The following is an 18,317-nucleotide window of genomic DNA, read 5'->3' on the forward strand; positions in this document are numbered from 1 at the left end:
ATAACACACCTGAGTTCCCTAACATACCAAGGTGTGAAGTGGTGACATACCTTTTCACTGTTTTATTTCACGGTTTACGAAACACACCAATGTGTGTAAGGAAACACAGAAAGTGTGTAATAATTACACACCTTATAAGTGTAACGGTTTTTAAAAGCACCAGAATGCGGCTTTCTCTTTTACCTCACGAGCTTCAAATTTGGCGAGATATGGTGCTCAATGACATCAAATGCTTTCACAGGTCAAGAAAAAAAGCAAACAGTCTTGAGGGCATTATTAATTGCAAACTTTCATGAATCTATTTCCCTGAGCAAAGCTAGCACTACGGTCACTACGCTTGTTATAGCAAACTTGGCGTAGGCGGATTTGATGCTGTTCTGTAAGACCAACCTGGCGAGATAAGTTTGTGTAAAAGGAAGAATCCAAGAAATTCAAAACACAGGACAATGCCTTAATAGGCCGACAATAGTCGAAGTCAGTTGGTGAGCCTCGTTGAAGAGGGGCGGGGTTTACTCTTGCTGTTTTTTGAGACAGAAATTGACCAGTCCAAAAATGGCCAAGCTCCCAAGAGCCCATGTTACAATGAGTTCCACTCTTCAACATTTGTGAAATTCACAATGCTGGCCAACGTCTTTCTCTTTTTTGCCTCTTTTCTTTTTTTCCTTTGCATAAAACTCAAATTAAACGATTCCTTCAGCACGATTCGACTCTAGATCATAATTTTTTTCCCTTAGTAGTGGTATTATGAAAGTATGCTTAAGTCATGCAATTTATCACTCGGTAATAGGTTGAGACAATTCACATCCTTTTCGAAAGTTCGGAGGAGCCTGCTTTTATCGAATCTCTGCGACTGAGAATGGACTGGAAACTAGTCTTCCATTTCCTCGGTCGGCGCATGAGCGGTTCACGATAAAAAATCCCTGTCCAATTTTGCGCATTGTTCATCACTACTGTGGTGACTTTAGAAAATACTCTGAAAGAACTATTCAACGAGTACGAGTTGATTGTTATTTCAAAAAAATTTCAAAAAATCATAAAGCGCCATTTTTTCAACCATTTAAACTGAGGTTCAGGGACATACTAGAAAAAAGTAAGAAGGCAATGGCTGGGAAGTGGGTAGAAGTAAGTCTCGAACACTGGCTCTCTTTCACTCTTTATTTCAAAAAAATTTCAAAAAATCATAAAGCGCCATTTTTTCAACCATTTAAACTGAGGTTCAGGGACATACTAGAAAAAAGTAAGAAGGCAATGGCTGGGAAGTGGGTAGAAGTAAGTCTCGAACACTGGCTCTCTTTCACTCTTTTTCTTGCTCTTTTCAGTCGAGGCTGGTACGGTGTCTGTTTCTTAGCCCAAACATTTGGTTTGATCAACGGGAGTTGATAATGTAAATTGACCACCGTACCCTGGGTTGGTGACGGTCTCTTTTATTAAATCTTACTGATACAGAAAAGAGATTTTTCAAAATTTTGCGGAAGGACACCGAAAATTCAAACGAAGTACTCTAACAGAGTGTTTCTAATAATCGTCATTACAGCACTACAAATTCAAAGAGCCAAGCTTCATCTAATGAAAAAAAATAATCAGAGAAAATAATCGGCAGAAAAAAAAATGAAGTTCTTGCTTTCGCACTGATCACTTATAAAAATAAGTGATTATTTGAAGTCCTAACCGGAAAACACAACATGCAAGATAAGAAGGATAATACCGGCAGACAATGAAAACTTTTGGAAGCCGTCTAACCGTTAGTTTTTAGAGAACATTTCATTCTACTCTGTACTGGTTGAGTAAGATATACTGCAGTCATATTCATTTTTCCGTCAATGACGCCTTAGTTAAACTTGAAACCAGAGTGAAAATGTCTTTTTGCAGAAGGCGCAGCCGAGGTCTCGGCGGTGACAGTGATTTTACCAACATGGCGTCGATTGGAGAAGTTGTTATTGCGCGTGCCCATATAACAGTACTCCCCAGGCTTCGTGATGCGGAAACAGGGAGGGTTACAGGAGGCTGGGGCGTTATCAAGCTGAGCCTGTAATCGTGGACCCTGGTAACATCCCTTGTTCAGATAAAGATTCAGCGAGTCCTCGTCAAATCTAGTGCTTTGATCAATGACTTCAAGAGGGATTTTTTGACAAGTCGCTGGTTTGAGAGAGCTGCATCCTTCCTTTATCCAGCAGATATTGGTGCGATCCGTTTCTGAAATTAAAATGACAGGAGAGACATAAGTGTAAAACATAGAGGCTTTTTGGGCATCTCGGTCACAGCAAGTTAAATTACTCTGCCCAAAGGTAAGGCCTCCGATCCCACTTTTATGTATGCCAGGGAAAAGTTTCCAAAAACATATATTTTCCCGTATTCTTGCCGCGCGAAGAAAATTAGGTGCAGAAGTAATTTTAGAGGAACAATCGTTGAGTTTGGACATTTCCTCATAATTTCATGTTGCCATTTGAACCATCTTCATGAGACCATCGTATGGGCTCGTGAATACCAACCTCTTTTTCGGGAAAGGAGCCCACCCTCCTGAATGAAGTCCGGACTCGAGAGAGTGGAGAAAATTGAGCGTAACCAGCGTACCATTGTAAAGTATGGGGATTATCACCAATTTAACGCAGTGATTTTGGGACTTGAAATAAACATACTAAAGGAAAAGACAACCCAATTTTTTGGTCACTCACGGGACTCGATTTATCTTTTTAGTATAGGGTCGCATACTAATACGTCGAGGATGAACCAGAGAGGACCACTTTTTCTTTCATTCGATCTTAGAAATCTTGTTGCAATGTGTCTTTTTTTAAAATTTTGTGCTTTTGGGACAACAAAAGTTTATTGGCCTTTCGTCGGCTTCCGTATCAATCGCGATTAAATATATTGGGACATATCGTTCAGCTATGTTCTGACACTTGGACGTTTACCGACTGACGTCTTTGCTTAGTTCGAGTTACCAGGGGAAGGGAATGTAAAATTAATTCTGCTTAACGGGCAGTTCTAGTAAACCGATGTTGAGTTAGCTAATTGCAAATGACTAAAATAATGGGTTCAAATGCAAGGGAAATCGGATTTTGTTTGAGTTAGCAGGGCTCGACTAAAAATGTCATGTAGAAAAACTTACGGGCTTTCCCTTCGCCAGCGTTGTTTGCCGGGTTGTTGTTTGAACCTGAAAGAAAGGAAAAGATTAAGTTAAAAATACAAGAATCGTGTAAGTTGATATCAAGTCTTGCAGACGAGATTGTTGGCTTTAGAATGCGCATGTTATAATTAATCTCTTTGGTAATCAAACCACTACGAATTTTACAATATTCTCTGCTGTAGTACAAAATAAAAGTTAAAGTTAACCGCACACCTGTGGATCAGTAGTTGGTTGAGCATCGGGCTGTCATGCGGGAGGTCGCGGGTTCGAATTCCGGCCGAATAACTGAGGAGAAAGTGCTGCCTTTGAAATTTTATCTGCAAATGGTTAGACTTTCTAGTCTCCTCGGATGAGGACCTTAAACCGTAGGCCCCGTCTCACATGTTCCATGTTCATAAGTTCCTGGCCTCATCGCAGCCGTTTTTTAGGTCGCGAAGGAGGCTAATAAGTTCCACGGTGGGACGTTAAAAACCCCAACAATATACGAGAAGAGAAGGAGATGAAGCCCCCGGGGTTGTGGCTGTTCTATTCTCTCCAGCATAAGTTGGCTATAATCATCTCATATCCAACAAGCGCGAGTGGAATAATTGTTTTATTAAAAACGACCCCAAAATATAGAAAACTAGACTATAATAAAAATAAAAAGGCCGAAAAAATCACGTGTATGCTTGCCGTGTTTGTAGATCATGGTATAATGGCTCATAACCCATGATGGCTTAGCCAATCAAAACTCTCGAATGGCATTATCAAATGATCCAGTTTTTAATAATTAGTAAATAAACCCCTTGCGGAGGATAAAGCCCAAGGCTTAAAGATTGTCCGAAAAATGAACAGTTAGCCGGGGGCATTATCCTCCGATACACCGGCGAGCCGGAAAGGGGTTTATTTATTTTATAACCCTGCGATTAATTTCTCAAGAAGAACGCACTTAGATCCAAAAGGGGAAAAAAGCCAGCTCTCCATCACTGTCTTCTGCAAAAAGAATTTTTGTGTCTTTCATGACCAATCAAACGTATCGCTTGAACGTTTGCTCGTTTCCTGATTTTCTTTCGTAGAAATAAAATCAGAGGACGGATATCAAATCGGACGACGGATATTCTCTGATAACTATCGTCCGATTTGTATCACGTGATCAGTTTTATCCAATGAGAGCCCGCAAAATTAAAAATAGTTACCTATGCTCGCACGTCTTGTGGCGCTTGTGGCTAAAATTAGTTTACACTGATATTTCCCTTTGCTTTCCCATAGCGGGGGGAAAACACCGAAGCGACAAGCGATGTTTCTTTAATTCATTTTCTATCTGTGGACCTTTAATTTTATGAGCTTGCGTTCTGTTTTTGCCAATATACTTCCCAATCTGTTGGTATGACTGTGATAAATTAACGCTGGGTTACCCGTATAAAGTCTCATTTCAAAGCCATTCCGAAACGCTTATACATATCTCAAAGTTTATTGGATACGATGGTGAGTTTCACAGACATGCCCCTTCTCACCTAAGGTGGGCTGTTATCTACTTTTAAACGCAAGGAAGTCAAGCTTACCAGACCACGCAAAACATATGATTGTATTTGTTGTCACCGTTACTTCTTCAGGGAAGAAGCGATATTCCATGGCGGGATAAGCTTGCACGATATTTCCTCTCTTTCCCATACCGATAATATATTTAATATCAAGGTGCTGGAATTCCTTTTTAAGATGATGCCGTGATTTAATGACGAATACGTGAGATCTGTCCTGGAATGTTCGACCCAGCTGGGTAGTGTCCAAAGCGAGCTGGAGGTCAGTGTTTCCATCAACAGCCTTTGTTTTCGGGTCGTTCTTAACCCTGCAGGATATGTAAATTTTGATGATTATTTGTGCATTTTAAGTTGTTCAATGGTTTACTTCACTGAACTTTGGTTGAAAGTGACTTACTTGTCATTGTCTTTGGCTGTGAATTCACGTGGAAAGTCATCAGTCGTGATGTTGTACCTACATAGATAATATAAATTTAACGTTAAGATGAATTCAAGGTGATATAATAAGTAAGGAACTATATTACGTGCGCGTCAGCAGTAAGGATAAGTGACTTATGACTTCGTAAAAGATAAGAGGAAAAAGGTTAAATCCCCTATGAGAAGAAGGGGCACTTATGCCCGATCCGCCCCATTTCTTCCTAAGCAGATTTCAATTCTCGATCATCCACACATGGTCGTCTAATGCATAAAAGCCGTATTAAGCTTCAAATGGCATAATAAACTGAAATCGTCCACTAATTAAAAAAAGTGTCCGTGTCTGTGTCTGTGTGAACTTTTAAAGACAGCGAAGAACGTTTTTCACTTAGCTTGTCTTTTTGACTTGCCTGTCATATTGTTTCACTATCTGTTCGATATGGATTTTTTTTTTTTTACAGATATAATTCCTTTCTTTTCTTTGTATTTATTAGTTATTTATAGTCTCCTGGGGCATGGCTTCCTTGCCATTTATTACATAGATACTGATGAAATACCAGAATGAATTTTTTCTTTTACTAAAAAATCATAGTATCATCGCGGGCAGTGAAGATACTATTTTTATCTCTCATGTGTGAGGATATTGGTGTCGCCATGGTTACACCAATTACAAGAGAGCTTCCCGCTCAGGCACACCCGCACACTTTAATTGCACTATTAAAAAGTAGTGTTTTATGAGGAAATTCCATCAGTATCTATAATTTAAACAGAACATTACATGGCCGCTTGGAGATACGAATTTTATCTTCGAGTTCTGAAAGTATCTCTCGCGAATGATCGAAGTATCTCCGCGCGGTCATGTAATATCCTCTATGTTTCCTAAATTGGGAGGAGACTGAGAAACATACAAGTAACGATTTTTCACCTAATACGTAATACGCATCGCTGGGTGACGTTACTTGGGAAAGCCGGAACTTTCCACTTGAACGACGAAAATTTTCCTTCCATGTTCATTCCGTTGTGATTAACGACAGTAGAAGGTGCAAAGTGCACCTCAGGTGGTTCTTGAAGAAGGAGATACTGATCGAGTTCCTCGGCTCCCTGTGACACTTTATGCGGTTGATAGGGCTTTCCATACTTAAGCTTCATGTTCCCTTGACCATGACAAGTACTCAATACGCCTGCAGTTCTCTCAATGTAATTTGTGACAAACTTTGTCCACTTTCCACCTTTTTCCGTACACTCGGTTTTGTTAATGTAAAGAGCTACGCATTTCTCGGCTAGTTGATTCCCAAGCTTCTTTGGACAATCTTTATTCCCTGCCAGTTTGTTTGGCATAATACACAAGTCTGATGAAGAACATAAATGCACAAAAAATTACATATGATTTATCCGAATAATTAACAACGTGCAAGAACACTACCTTTATTAGCCCATCGTATGACGGGGATTATTTAGTTGGAGGGGGAAGCGGGAGGGGAAAGTGAGGGGGAGTGGAAGAAGAGAAGAATTAGGGTTAGAGATCATCGGTCTTGTGTCCCACCACAGCTTCTTAGTATCAGTTTCCGTTACAAGAGATTACACGAGGACAGTAGATTATTGTCATAAAAAAGCGCAAGCCTTGAAGTATGAAAAGAATTTATGTATTAGATTCGGCGCATGAGAAGTTCGACTTCTGCATCCAGAGTCGACTTTGCCGCTTTATCCGACTGAGCAGGTCGAATTGAATAGTTGGGTCGACCCAAATCAAATTCGTCGAATTTAATTGATTCAAACGTCGAAATTCTCATGATTTGATTCACCGCAAAAAAAGTTCGACGTTTAAACTGGGACTAAGACTGAACCGATGATCAATACGAGTTACTCATTTATGTATTCAGCCCATGTAAGAGGATTTGACTTCTGTAAATAGATCATATGTGTGCTACTCGTGAATAGATGGGTTATAGAGCCAACGGTGCTCCAATCAGCTACGTCTTGAAGTTCACTACTCACTCACATTTTTCGCCGTAATGTGGGCTATTGACATAATCTTTCATCAGCTTCTTTGTCTTTTTGTCGCTGACCAAGATAGCGATGTCCTTCCAAGGCGAGGGGCCCCAGTAGGGATAGTAATCACGCTCCTCGGGCACCTCCAGTCCATTCCTTGCTCCACCAGGATTTTGTCGAGTGTAGATCGCTTTGTCACCTGCTAATTTTTTTCGTGCATTGGTTTGATTAGGGGTACACAAACCTATAACATATAAACAAAAAAGATTGTGGTTTAAATCAACGTTTTGCATTCCTACTAAAAGGACCAACCATTATGATCAATTCGATATATATCTTCACTGTTTCAACTTAAAACCACAGCATCTTATACTATGCTCCGAAAATAAAGATTATCCTGCAGGGGGCCACATAAAGTCTCAATGACAATATGTGAAGAAATTTACGTCTAGAGAGAATTTTTTTAAACCGAGTTTGTAAAGGAGGGAGAGATTCTGATTGTTTGGCTGGACAAAAGACCAATATTTGAAAGGGTTGCACGACTCAAATGATGCACAAAATTAATTTTCAATTTTGAAAGGTGAAATTTGGGAGGTAGGAAGAATCTCCTTGTTCAGAAAATTCCAAAATAGTAGAACTGAGAATACTTTTCGTAGTAGGGTTGAATATAGAAATACATTTCACCAGTGGAAGCTCATCTTCGCGAGATAACAACCGGTACCCTACCGAGAATCCATGGGCGTTTTCAGAAATGAGGATTCCCATGTCCTTCTTGGTTTGTTATGTTTAATTTATACATTTATGTCCTGAACGGAGACGTTAATTGTGTGTTAATTGGCCAAGAGACATTACAGAGAATGTCACGTTTACGATAAACGGCAAACGTCATTCTGAGATTTGCTGTTTGCCGAGAATGAAAAAGTGTTTGATTTTGACTCATTTCTTGCCTGTTAGCTATTATAGATATCGAGCAACGACTCACAAGAGAGAGGGAGGGGGAGGGGAGAAAGAGTATGGGAGGGAGAGAGAGGGAGAGAGAGCAACCACTGGCAAATGTAATTGGGATGCTAAGGCAATGATCGACCTGAAAACCTCTCAGACTTCATGAACAATATTTCACTAATAGCTTCCTAATTGAATTCTCCCGCATGACTGACATTTACAAATGACATGACTCTTATCGGACAATTAATTTTTTAACCTTAAAATGTGGTTTGCTTATTCCTTGATAGATTGAAGAACAATTCAGTTAGTAGTCCAACACAATACACCAAACAACTTTAAGCTATTATAAAAACACGTTTAAAACATTTCAGGCGCAAATCGCCCACAAGAGAGGATAAGGAAAGAGAACGGATCCCCATGCCCCATCATAGCTTTTTAAAATCATTCTATCTTTCGTTTCGCAAAGCTATTTTAAGTTCTCATTCCCAATGCCGCAATATTTAAAACTTCATTACGTCATTCCAACTAGCCAATCAAGCGGCTCTCTAAAAACAGTTTCGTAGGTTAAATTAGATTTTAAAAAAACTATAAAAAAGGGTGCCTATGTTGTCGGTCAAATCCGGGCTCGTTCTTACCTAGGTTAAACGGGTGACCCTCATTTTACCTACAGTAGGTTGACTACGCACTAATTTTATTTGGAGCCTTTGGGAAGCAGGGATGGCGCAGTGGTGAGAGCACTCGCTTCCCGCCAGTGTGGCCAGGGTTCGATTCCCAGACCCGACGCCATAAGTGGGTTGAGTTTGTGTTGGTTCTCTTCTCTGCTTCAAGGTTTTTCGCCGGGTTCTCCGGTTTTCCCCCCTCAGCAAAAACCAGCATACAGCTGATTCCAGCTGGCTGTAAGCTGTGCTCCAAGGTCACACATGGACCGTATAGCGGCTGCCAGAGGCGCCTTTGTATGCTTTCGGTTCGACCTTCTTGAGCTGCGTCGTTGCTATACTTGCGAGGGCGATTAGCCGCGACAATTATTATTATTATTATTATTATTATTATTATTATTAGAGAAAAATTAGGGTCAGGTTAGGATTAGTTTTGATTATTATACATGGATATCAATTGACTTATAAATAAGTATATAATGAAAAAAGCTGCGTTAAGACGAGCATGTTTTTTTTTCCTTACTATGTTGTAATGTTAAGACTGAATTGATAAGTGTATGAATATGGAAACCGATAAAATCATACTTGAGGGAAGGTATAGATATTCTTAAACCTTTTTGGAAGCCGGGTTGACAGTTGCTTTAATTAAACTAGGTAGAGTGCATATTCAACCTAGGTTAAATAAGGATCACCAATTTAACCTACAATCAGTGGCAAAAGTCTTGGGACACTCACCATTTGAAGTTGGTTTTCTTACTGAGTTTGAAAAATTGCCCCCTCCCCCGGAGAACAATGTTGCCAATAGTGGAAATGCATTTCCTTGTCTATTTCAACATTGATTGGGGGGAGGGAGGACTCTTATTTTGAAGTTTTCAGTGGTATTTTGACAGTTATGCTTAGTTTCTGACGTCTGAGAGGTTTTCAGGCCCATTCTGACACTAGCGTCCCAACTACTTTTGCCACTGATTGTAGGTAAAAACGGATCCAACCTGAGCCCGGATTTGACCGACAACATCGATATCTCACCTTTGTTTCTCTCCCGGCGATACATCGAGCGATAGTAATTGAGTGGCTCGTGAAGTCCTCTGTCTGGTTTGATAAAACTATCTTCTGAGCTCGTTTCTGAGAAGGCTTGAGGTGTGAGGTATTGACCGTTACGAAAAGTATGCCAATCGAACTCTGAATATACACTGACGGTCGCTCTTCCCTCAGGGAACGGTTGACACATGTACTGTAAGATGATTTGCGTTTCCACCTTGTCATCTGTCTCTGGTCCAGTCCCATGCTGGTTGGTCCACATGATGTCTAATTCGGTTTTAACTTCAGGATCAATTCCACTCATATAGAACTCCTAACAGATATTTAATACACAAATTTTATATGATAATGCTTATATATCTGGGCAACAAAGTGATAGCAAAATTTGCAATTGAGCGAAAGATATGAACATATAAGGGTGCTGCAAGTGAGCAAGTGAGCGGAACTATTAACATCTTACAGTACTTCATCTATAAATTTAGTCTGACTCAGTTACTCAACCTCTACTCTATCGTTTATTTCACTTAATTGCTTGCTTTTTTTTGTTAGATGAATACAAGTTTATGTTGTTGATGAAGATGGTGATGATGATGTCTGTATCCCTAGGATGCATACAGGAGTCTTTCAATGGGGTTAACCGTTAGTCGTAAAACGTCAACAAAAGTTGACCCTTGGGCGTAATAATGAGAAAAAATAACCGTTTATGCAAAAAATTAAAACCATTTAGCCTTATTTTTTGTTTTAGGAAAGTGGAATGGGGAGTATTTAGGGTTTGCTCTACTCGCTGACATTCCGTCCCGCTGCCAAGACCTTTTGCCAAGAAAAAAAAGGTCCCAAGTAAACCGCCCAGTTGGAGTTCTTGACAAAAGTGTCAAAGTTGGTGTTCTGTAAAACGAGAAACAGGTGCTTTTAAAGGAGACTTACCATTGGCAGCTGTCTTGTCTCAGGAATATTGCCCACTCCGGCAATGCTATCCAATCCGTCTCCAACGTTATAGCCAGCTTTGCCGTTATTCTACGAGTCAATGTAAGAAAAAAAGAAATTCTGCTTTTGGTGGCATACCTTCTCCGCTAAGTCAAAGGAAAGTCAATACTTGCTTGCAAGAGCCGATAAAACGTGAATTGTAAATCAAAGATAACTTGAAAAGCGACAAATGAAAGTATCAGTGTAATTATAGTAATGTCTATACATTGATGCGATCATCTTACCTGGGAATCAAACAGTCTGTTAGCTTGCTTTACATTTTCGAGATTTCCGTTCAGTCGATTGTTGGACCCATGAGGGAGATGTAGATAAACGTCTGACAAGCAAGGGACGATAAAAGAAATCGCCAGCCAGCCCCAAACTGTAATGGCCATCTTAATCTGTTTGAGAAAAATGTTACAGAAGCAGTCTTATGACAAGCAAGTTAGAATGCATATATATCTTTATAACAAGTAATGCAATATACTATGCAATATACTATTTCCATGGCAACCATTTACTGCCAAATCCATATACCCTATTTATGAATGGCAGCCAATCAATTATTCTTTTGTCTTCGTGCTAATGACGCCAACTAGCCTCGCTGTAAAGCAACATGTCTTTAAATTCTGTCCATGCAAACGAGGCCAGTTGGTCTTACTAGCACAAGGACAAAGCAATAATTTATTGGCCGTCATTTGTGAATGCTGTTTGTTTCGTGAAGTAGGGTTTGTCTAGTATATATATCTCGCTAACATAAAGTAAATTTTGCTCTAACCGAGCAACCATGGAGACGTAATGTAGTATGGGTAGTAATTGTGTTCAGAAATGGGCCATTTGCCGGTACAGGAAATAAATAGGCCCGAAAGTTTTGGCTAAGGCCAGCAAAGTTGAGCGCTACGAAGGATCCCTATATCTTGACGTATGACATTGCGTGGCGCTCAAACCGCTAAAGATATTCCCATATCCTATTAATGCCAGTCTTGTCATAATGATAAATCCTAGCATTACGTTAAAAAGTGAGAGCTATTGACTTTGTGTCCTAGCTACGTGCTGAATGGATATGGGTGTGATGACATATTGGCCTTGTTTTTCATAAGTTGGTACGGAGAACGACAGCTTTGTTGGTGGAGAATGACAAACACCTAATACGGTGATCTTCTTTAAGTTGATAGTCACGAAAACATCTTGGCTGGCATGGGCAAAACTGTCCGTAAGTTCCTGCATGCAGCTGCTGTTCTGAATAAGAGACCAGGGCTGCAACATCAGCAAATATCCCTGGTCACCGTCTTTCGAACCTTAATCTTGGCCCTTACTCGGGAGATATTGAACAGCCTCCCATCTGACGATGTACCGAACAGGAAAATTAACTCAGATTCTTAGGAACGTCTTTTAACATGTATTATGGTTTTCTCAGTTGCATGATACACCGAAGAGCAAGCCTCATTCTCAGAATGTCTATCGAAAGTATGAGGCTTCTGAAATGTGGCTTAAAAATGGAACGTTTGGAGTAAAGAGGCCACTAAACAGTTCGTCGAAAATAGTGATTCCAGCCTCCAAAGTTCTCTCAACGAACGCACTTCATAATCAACGATTATTCCTAGATTTATCACCACTTATGTCCAGGTTTGACCCTAATTAGATGCACGCCCAATTTTGACATTCAACACAAAGTGTCCCTTTAAGTCTAAGCATTTGCAACCTATTTTCAACAATATTAAGGTAAGGGTAAAGGTTAGCGTTATTTTTAGCTTTAGGTAAATGCAGCAGTTAATCTTCACTAAAAGAGCAGCATTTGGGGGACACTTTGTGATATAAATTGTCTGTATTCTGAGACACAAGTGATGTTGAAGTTTGGCTAGAAGAGCAAGGGGACACTTCGTGACGCTTACTGAAATCTGCGTGCATTTAATTAGGGTCAAACCTGGACATATCTCAGATTTATGTCTCATTAAGTGATAAATGATCAAGATATTCCGTTAAATATAAGTATTCCAATTGAAAGAAAGGCATTACGATGTATATGGCGACCACGAAAGGCAATCACGTATTACACACTGTGTTTGATTTTTATCTAAAAAGAATGCGTGATCATTGGCAGACTAAACCAACTTTTTACGAGGTTGTTAAAAGCCTAAGAACTACCATAGGATAGCCATTTAGCTAGGAAAGAATGAATTCTTGTTTGATTCTTTTCGTAAAGGAATGTTTCACTGTTCAACTACAACAAGGTGACACCGAAAACATCTGGATATTTCTCAACTTTGTAAACACAGCTATCGCGTGGTTTTAATCCCGCCTTTTACATTTACGCGCCTTTTGCATTTAAATATCTCACAAGTATACCTTAGAGGTATTTAATATAACCAATAGAATGATAAAATAATGATAACAAACTAAAAGAGCAATAGCTTGCACACGTGAACTCAGTTGTCGCTGTCCACGGCAATGACAGCAATCTCTCGACGTGCTACTACGAGTGCTACTACGAGTGGAGCTGTGAACTTGGCTGATCGATGAGTTAATTATGATGTCTCTTCGCATTCATTTTCAACACACATAGCGCCTTTAGTCTTCCACTGGGCAATGGCTCGGTAACACATGCTGACGACGGCAACCCCGTCGGAACGAAGAAAAGTCGAAAATATTTCAACGTATACGTTGCGGCATTACTTCGGAAAGTAAAACGTCGGAAAATCGATATTGATCGTTGCCATATCCATAGTTAATCGAGGGAACAATGTTGTTGCAATCGATGTTGAATTGACCGTGACCCTGCACAATCTTTTGCTTTCGCTTCGCACGGGCTCGCAAATTAGTTGCGCATAATTTAATCGAAGGATTTGATTGGTTATCTTCTCGAAAAAAGGTGTGTTTTGTGCAGGGTCAAGGCCAAAAATACAGACAAAAATATGAAACATAGGAAAAGGTCCAGTTTCATAACCATCTCTATGCATTAGCTATGCCATATCGATTTGAATTCAACTGAGTGAGTGACAAATTGGCATATCTTGAAAAACCGATATTGGTCGTTGACTACGGAGTTGATAATGTAAATTGGTCACCGTACAGGGATTCTAAGACGTTTCGAATGTTAGCCTGCCCATCGTCAGACCGAATCGAGGAATTATGGGTTGTGTGTAGTTTTATATAGTAGAGTAGGAGCTACCCTATTGGTGGTAACATGGCAACGTGAAAAACAGGAATACATTAGTTACATGAAAAGCGTTCGTTAATACCGTGAGGATGAAGGGTGCCGATTTGGAAGATGAATTTTTGTTTCAGATGTTGAGAAGACAGAGAAGCTGTTTGTTCCAGATGTTGAGAAGAATGGCAAAGATGCATGTAAGCCAGTCGCTCGTCATTTTAATCTCCCTAACCACTCCAAACAACACATGGCTATCTGCGGCCTTTCCCTATATCTAGGTACGACGGAGAGCCGCAAGAATCTGGAACAAACATTCATCTTCCAAATCGGCACCCGTAATCCCCACGTTATTAACGAACGCTTTTCATTTAACTGATGTATTCCTGTTTTTCACGTCGCCATGTTACCACCAATAGCGTAGCTCCTACTCTACTACAAAAAACTACACACAACCCATACCAAGTTCTTCGATTTGCTTTGACAAAGGGCTAACGCTCGAAGCGTCAGCTTTTAGAATCCCTGTACGGTGGCCAATTTACATTATCAACTCCGTTGCTAAAACCCATATTTTTGTGTACTACTTCCCCACCGACGCAGCACCACAGTTTCTTTAGAAACTACCCCCTTTATTCACTTGTCGATTAGTTTGCATCTGAGTGAGTGACAAATTTACATATTCTGACCCTTAACGATAGTTGCGTATCTACGACTAAAAATGATATGACAGCTGGTTCCGCCTCTTATCGCTACTGTAAATAAACACTAAAATCACTAAATTAACGGCGTGGGAAGATTTACAATACATGTATCGTTCAATCAACTATCCGCCGTAAGATTTAATGACTGACACTCCAAAGGAGCCCGATGAAACCTCATAAAAGAGAGGCCTAAGATTTTTGCCGGATTTGCAGCATAAATTTTGGATTGTTTTGACAGGCTTAGACAGTGTGACGTTCGTCTACACCTATCAACGAGAAATTCTTGTTTAGGACGGACGACTCATCTTTCATTAAATCAATCTGAAGACAGAGCTTGTTCTGCATAAGAGATGACTTAACCATAACATCCTTGCTCGACAGGAGAGTTTCGACCGCAAGTTGCTGCTTTTGTTTGGGTTCAATGTCACTCATCTGAAGGGATAAATGATCTAAGCCTATCGCAAAAGCCACATCGTGCTTATCTTCTCCCAAGAAAAATCGAAGATAGATTGGCGTCAAAATGAGAAGTAATTAAATCGTCAAAGAAACTTGACAGCCACTGCCAACCGACCAATCCGAATTTCCCTTTGTTGTTGTAGGTTAGAGAATCTTTCTCGTTCTGTCCCCATTCTCCGCTCTGCTCTTCGGTTCGCATGGGTGACTGAAGCAGGCGTATCACTGACTTAAGAGGGGCTGCTAGCTGTGTATCCTGACAGGGATTAACTTCAATAAACTTTTTTCGTGAAAATGGGAAGACGAGCACTGAATCAAGCTGTTAGTATATTGACCACTGTCAATATTGTACTCTATTCAGACAAAAAGTGGAACTAATAACCACAGCAATTCCGTGCTTTAACTTGCTGTGAAAAAAGAAATTAAGTAAGCTCGGAAATGATCAACATGTGAGCCTCGATGGCAATGTTACTCGATTCCCTTTTAGTACTTTACTAGTAACCACAGGGCCTATCAGCTTATTTGCGCAGTTATTTTAACCACAACTTACCTTCTTGAACCAGACAGAACGCACCAGCTTACATATGACTCGGAGTCTAGCAAAGGGCAAAATATTTCTAACCTGTCAATTCAGTTACAGTACTCGGCACTTATTAAACCATCTGAAGACGTACATGCTCCTATCCTCAAACGTCGGTCCCATAAGATTTGATGTCTTTCTCAACTCTTCTCCTTTGCTTCCAAAGCGGCTTTCGAACGCACTTCAATAATCCGAGATTACTACTATTCTTAAGTAACTTTTCAACACTATTTGTACATGCATTTATGGCCATGCAAACAAAGATTATTGTTTTTGTTGTCGTATTTCTTGGGTCCTCTCGCAGCATTCACTTGCTATCAGTAACTCCTAGTATAACATAACTTTGTACCAGCACTTATATCTTCTGCCATGGCCAATTATTTAAATGTGTGAATCTATTAGGGTATTACTATGGACGGCTGGTGAGGTTATTTCTCAAAACACAGCTTATAATAAGGCGTGTTCCTTCCAAACATAGTAGCGTGAGAAAACACACTTTTAAAATTAATTAACAAGTCATAAGAAACGAAAGTCAGAACGGCACGAGTTTAGCATACCTTTACACGAAGTCGGATCCGGATGGACGCTTGATCTCTTTTCCCAACGTGAAAAGTTGAAGATGATTCGGTTTAGTGTTGTCTGAATTCGGAGACTTTCGCAAGTGAAGTGAGCATCACTTAGACTTTGCACGCCCTTATAGCATCCCCAGTTTTCATATTAATAATGTTTTACATGAAAAGTCAATGATCCATAGCCGCTATTGTATCCATTTTACAATACGCAGAAGAATGCTAATTGAGATTCTTCTTTGTACTATTTTACCATACGCCCATCAAGAGGAGTGGCCATGGAGTTTTCATTGATTCAATAAAGTATTGCCACCAAGATATTGACTCTCTGCGAAGGATAAAACAAAAAATGTTTCTGGGGCGAAGGCCCTTGATGGCGTATTTTCCAAACGTAGACATATCAAAGAGATTTGGGTTCTAAAAGATGATCTATGTCGTTCGTTGCTTTTGTTAGTGAATCGGCAGCGACAAGAGCTAGATCATGAGGTGGCAGCGATCATTCTCCTGTTCACATTTATTAATGATGTTAATGATATTTTGCAATCGTTCCTGGTTAATTGATAAACAATTTACCCCGAAGGCCACCACTTTAAATGCATCAGCACTGCGGCAAACACCGTTTCGAGTCGCGATCCACCTCCATAGGAGACGATCGTTTCGAATGTTTGGATAGTGTTGAGGAGCAGGCATGGCGCAGTGGAGAGAACACTCCGCGGCCTCAAGGCAATGTGGCCTGGGTTCGTATCCCAGACTTGGCCTCACATGTGGGTTGCGTTTGTTGGTTGTCTTCTCTGCTCCCACGGAGGTTTTTCTCCGGGTTTTGCTCTGATCTTCCCCTCTCCTCAAAAACCAAGCTGTGATTTGATATGAGTTGATTTAATTTCTGTGAAGAGTCACCAATTATTAGTGCCCCAAGGCTAAATACACTTGCCTGCCCACTTGAATAAAGTCCATCATCATTGGACGACTTTTGCCATACGCCCTTCAGAGGAAGTGGTCATGACCTCTGTGGGTAATTTAAAAAAATCCCGGCTCTATTTTTAGTGTAGTGAACACGACTGATCTGATTAGAGTGTTCCAGCCCTTAAGTATCTCCATTTCCTTACACAATGGATGCTTACAAACTTTCTATCGATAAATATGGGATGCTATCATGCACTATGGACTTTTAGTATTTAGAGGGGTTTATGCCAAGGGCAACAACAAAAGGAAAAAGGGGTCGTTGGCAAGCCGCAAATATCGCAAAAGTTGCAAGGATTTTTTTATGAACAAAATGCGCTCTACAACGAATCCACGGCAAATGTCGACGTAAGAACTAATTTAAGGTAGAAAAAGAAATAAGCTTGGGGCGAAGACCATCCTCTGCAAGGGGAAATATTGCAAAAGTCACAAGAATTTAACTTCTTCTTAAGAACAAAGTGTGCTTTCACTCGAATCGTAAATGTCGAAAGAAGGATTAATTTACCAAGAAAGAAACAAAGGGCAAAGAGGGCACTGCATGGAAGCCCCAAATAGAGCAAATATCGCCCGCCAAAGTTGAAATTAAGATGAACACAACATCTTCAAATTCGGAGATCAAAAAGGCAAATATGTTATTAAGGACAAAATTCTCTGTAAATACACAACGGAAAATACGACCAACCTTTTAGAAAGTAATAACAACTTAGTCCCGCAGTGCTTTCCCTTTGCCATTACTTTTTCACATTAGGTAAAGAAGCACTCACTTGCGTACTTCTTTCTTAAAGCGACTACGCATTTTTTAGTAGGAGAGACAAATAACTTTTTCTTTCCTTCAGAGATGTTCTTCTTGGCTCAATAATCGTTCAGGCGCTACTACTAATTCACATACCGCGATCGAAGCGATTGCATGAGGTAGCCATCAATTTCTATGATGATAAAAAAGCCAGGCTTGGAACACCAAATGTAAACCAATGCTATAATGATTCTAGTGCTTAGGTCTAAGGTCTTAGTTTCCCGGACACCCGATATTTTTGCGATATTTAGCAACTATTCACCGAAGTGGAGGTGGCTAGTGGTGGATATTTACCGAGCCGCGATTAGTACATGCTAAAACAGTGGATAGCGTTAAACGTACGCGCTGATTGCCTACTCAAACTCTGGATATCCTTTGCTATTCACCTCCAAGCAATTCGCGTGCGAAAATGTTGTAATCTTTGCAGGAATAAATTATTCGAAATCATCTTTTTTTGCTATATTATCTCA

General features: G+C 40.1%; 1 protein-coding gene across 1 annotated transcript; it reads right to left on the minus strand.

Annotated features, from left to right (window-relative positions):
• Positions 1 to 1,385: 1,385 nt before the first annotated feature.
• On the minus strand, positions 1,386 to 16,165 carry LOC138043557 (protein DD3-3-like). Its single transcript, XM_068889889.1, has 10 exons — positions 16,083 to 16,165; positions 10,892 to 11,047; positions 10,608 to 10,697; positions 9,672 to 9,996; positions 7,055 to 7,288; positions 5,981 to 6,404; positions 5,039 to 5,095; positions 4,666 to 4,949; positions 3,107 to 3,151; positions 1,386 to 2,193 (listed from the first exon to the last, which is right to left on the minus strand). The coding sequence occupies exons 2-10, from the start codon at positions 11,039 to 11,041 to the stop codon at positions 1,829 to 1,831; spliced, it is 1,974 nt and encodes a 657-aa protein (XP_068745990.1). The 5' UTR covers positions 11,042 to 11,047; positions 16,083 to 16,165; the 3' UTR covers positions 1,386 to 1,828.
• Between the last annotated feature and the right edge of the window lie 2,152 nt (positions 16,166 to 18,317).

Source organism: Montipora capricornis, chromosome 3, assembly GCF_036669925.1.
Source record: "Montipora capricornis isolate CH-2021 chromosome 3, ASM3666992v2, whole genome shotgun sequence".
NCBI lineage: Eukaryota > Metazoa > Cnidaria > Anthozoa > Scleractinia > Acroporidae > Montipora > Montipora capricornis.

Coding starts and splice junctions, on each gene's coding strand:
- LOC138043557 (XM_068889889.1), bottom strand. CDS start 11,041: ATGGCCATTACAGTTTGGGGCTGGCTGGCGATTTCTTTTATCGTCCCT. Junction 9,997..10,607: donor AGACAAGACAGCTGCCAATG/GTAAGTCTCCTT, acceptor AATATCTGTTAG/GAGTTCTATATGAGTGGAAT. Junction 2,194..3,106: donor CGCTGGCGAAGGGAAAGCCC/GTAAGTTTTTCT, acceptor TTTTAATTTCAG/AAACGGATCGCACCAATATC.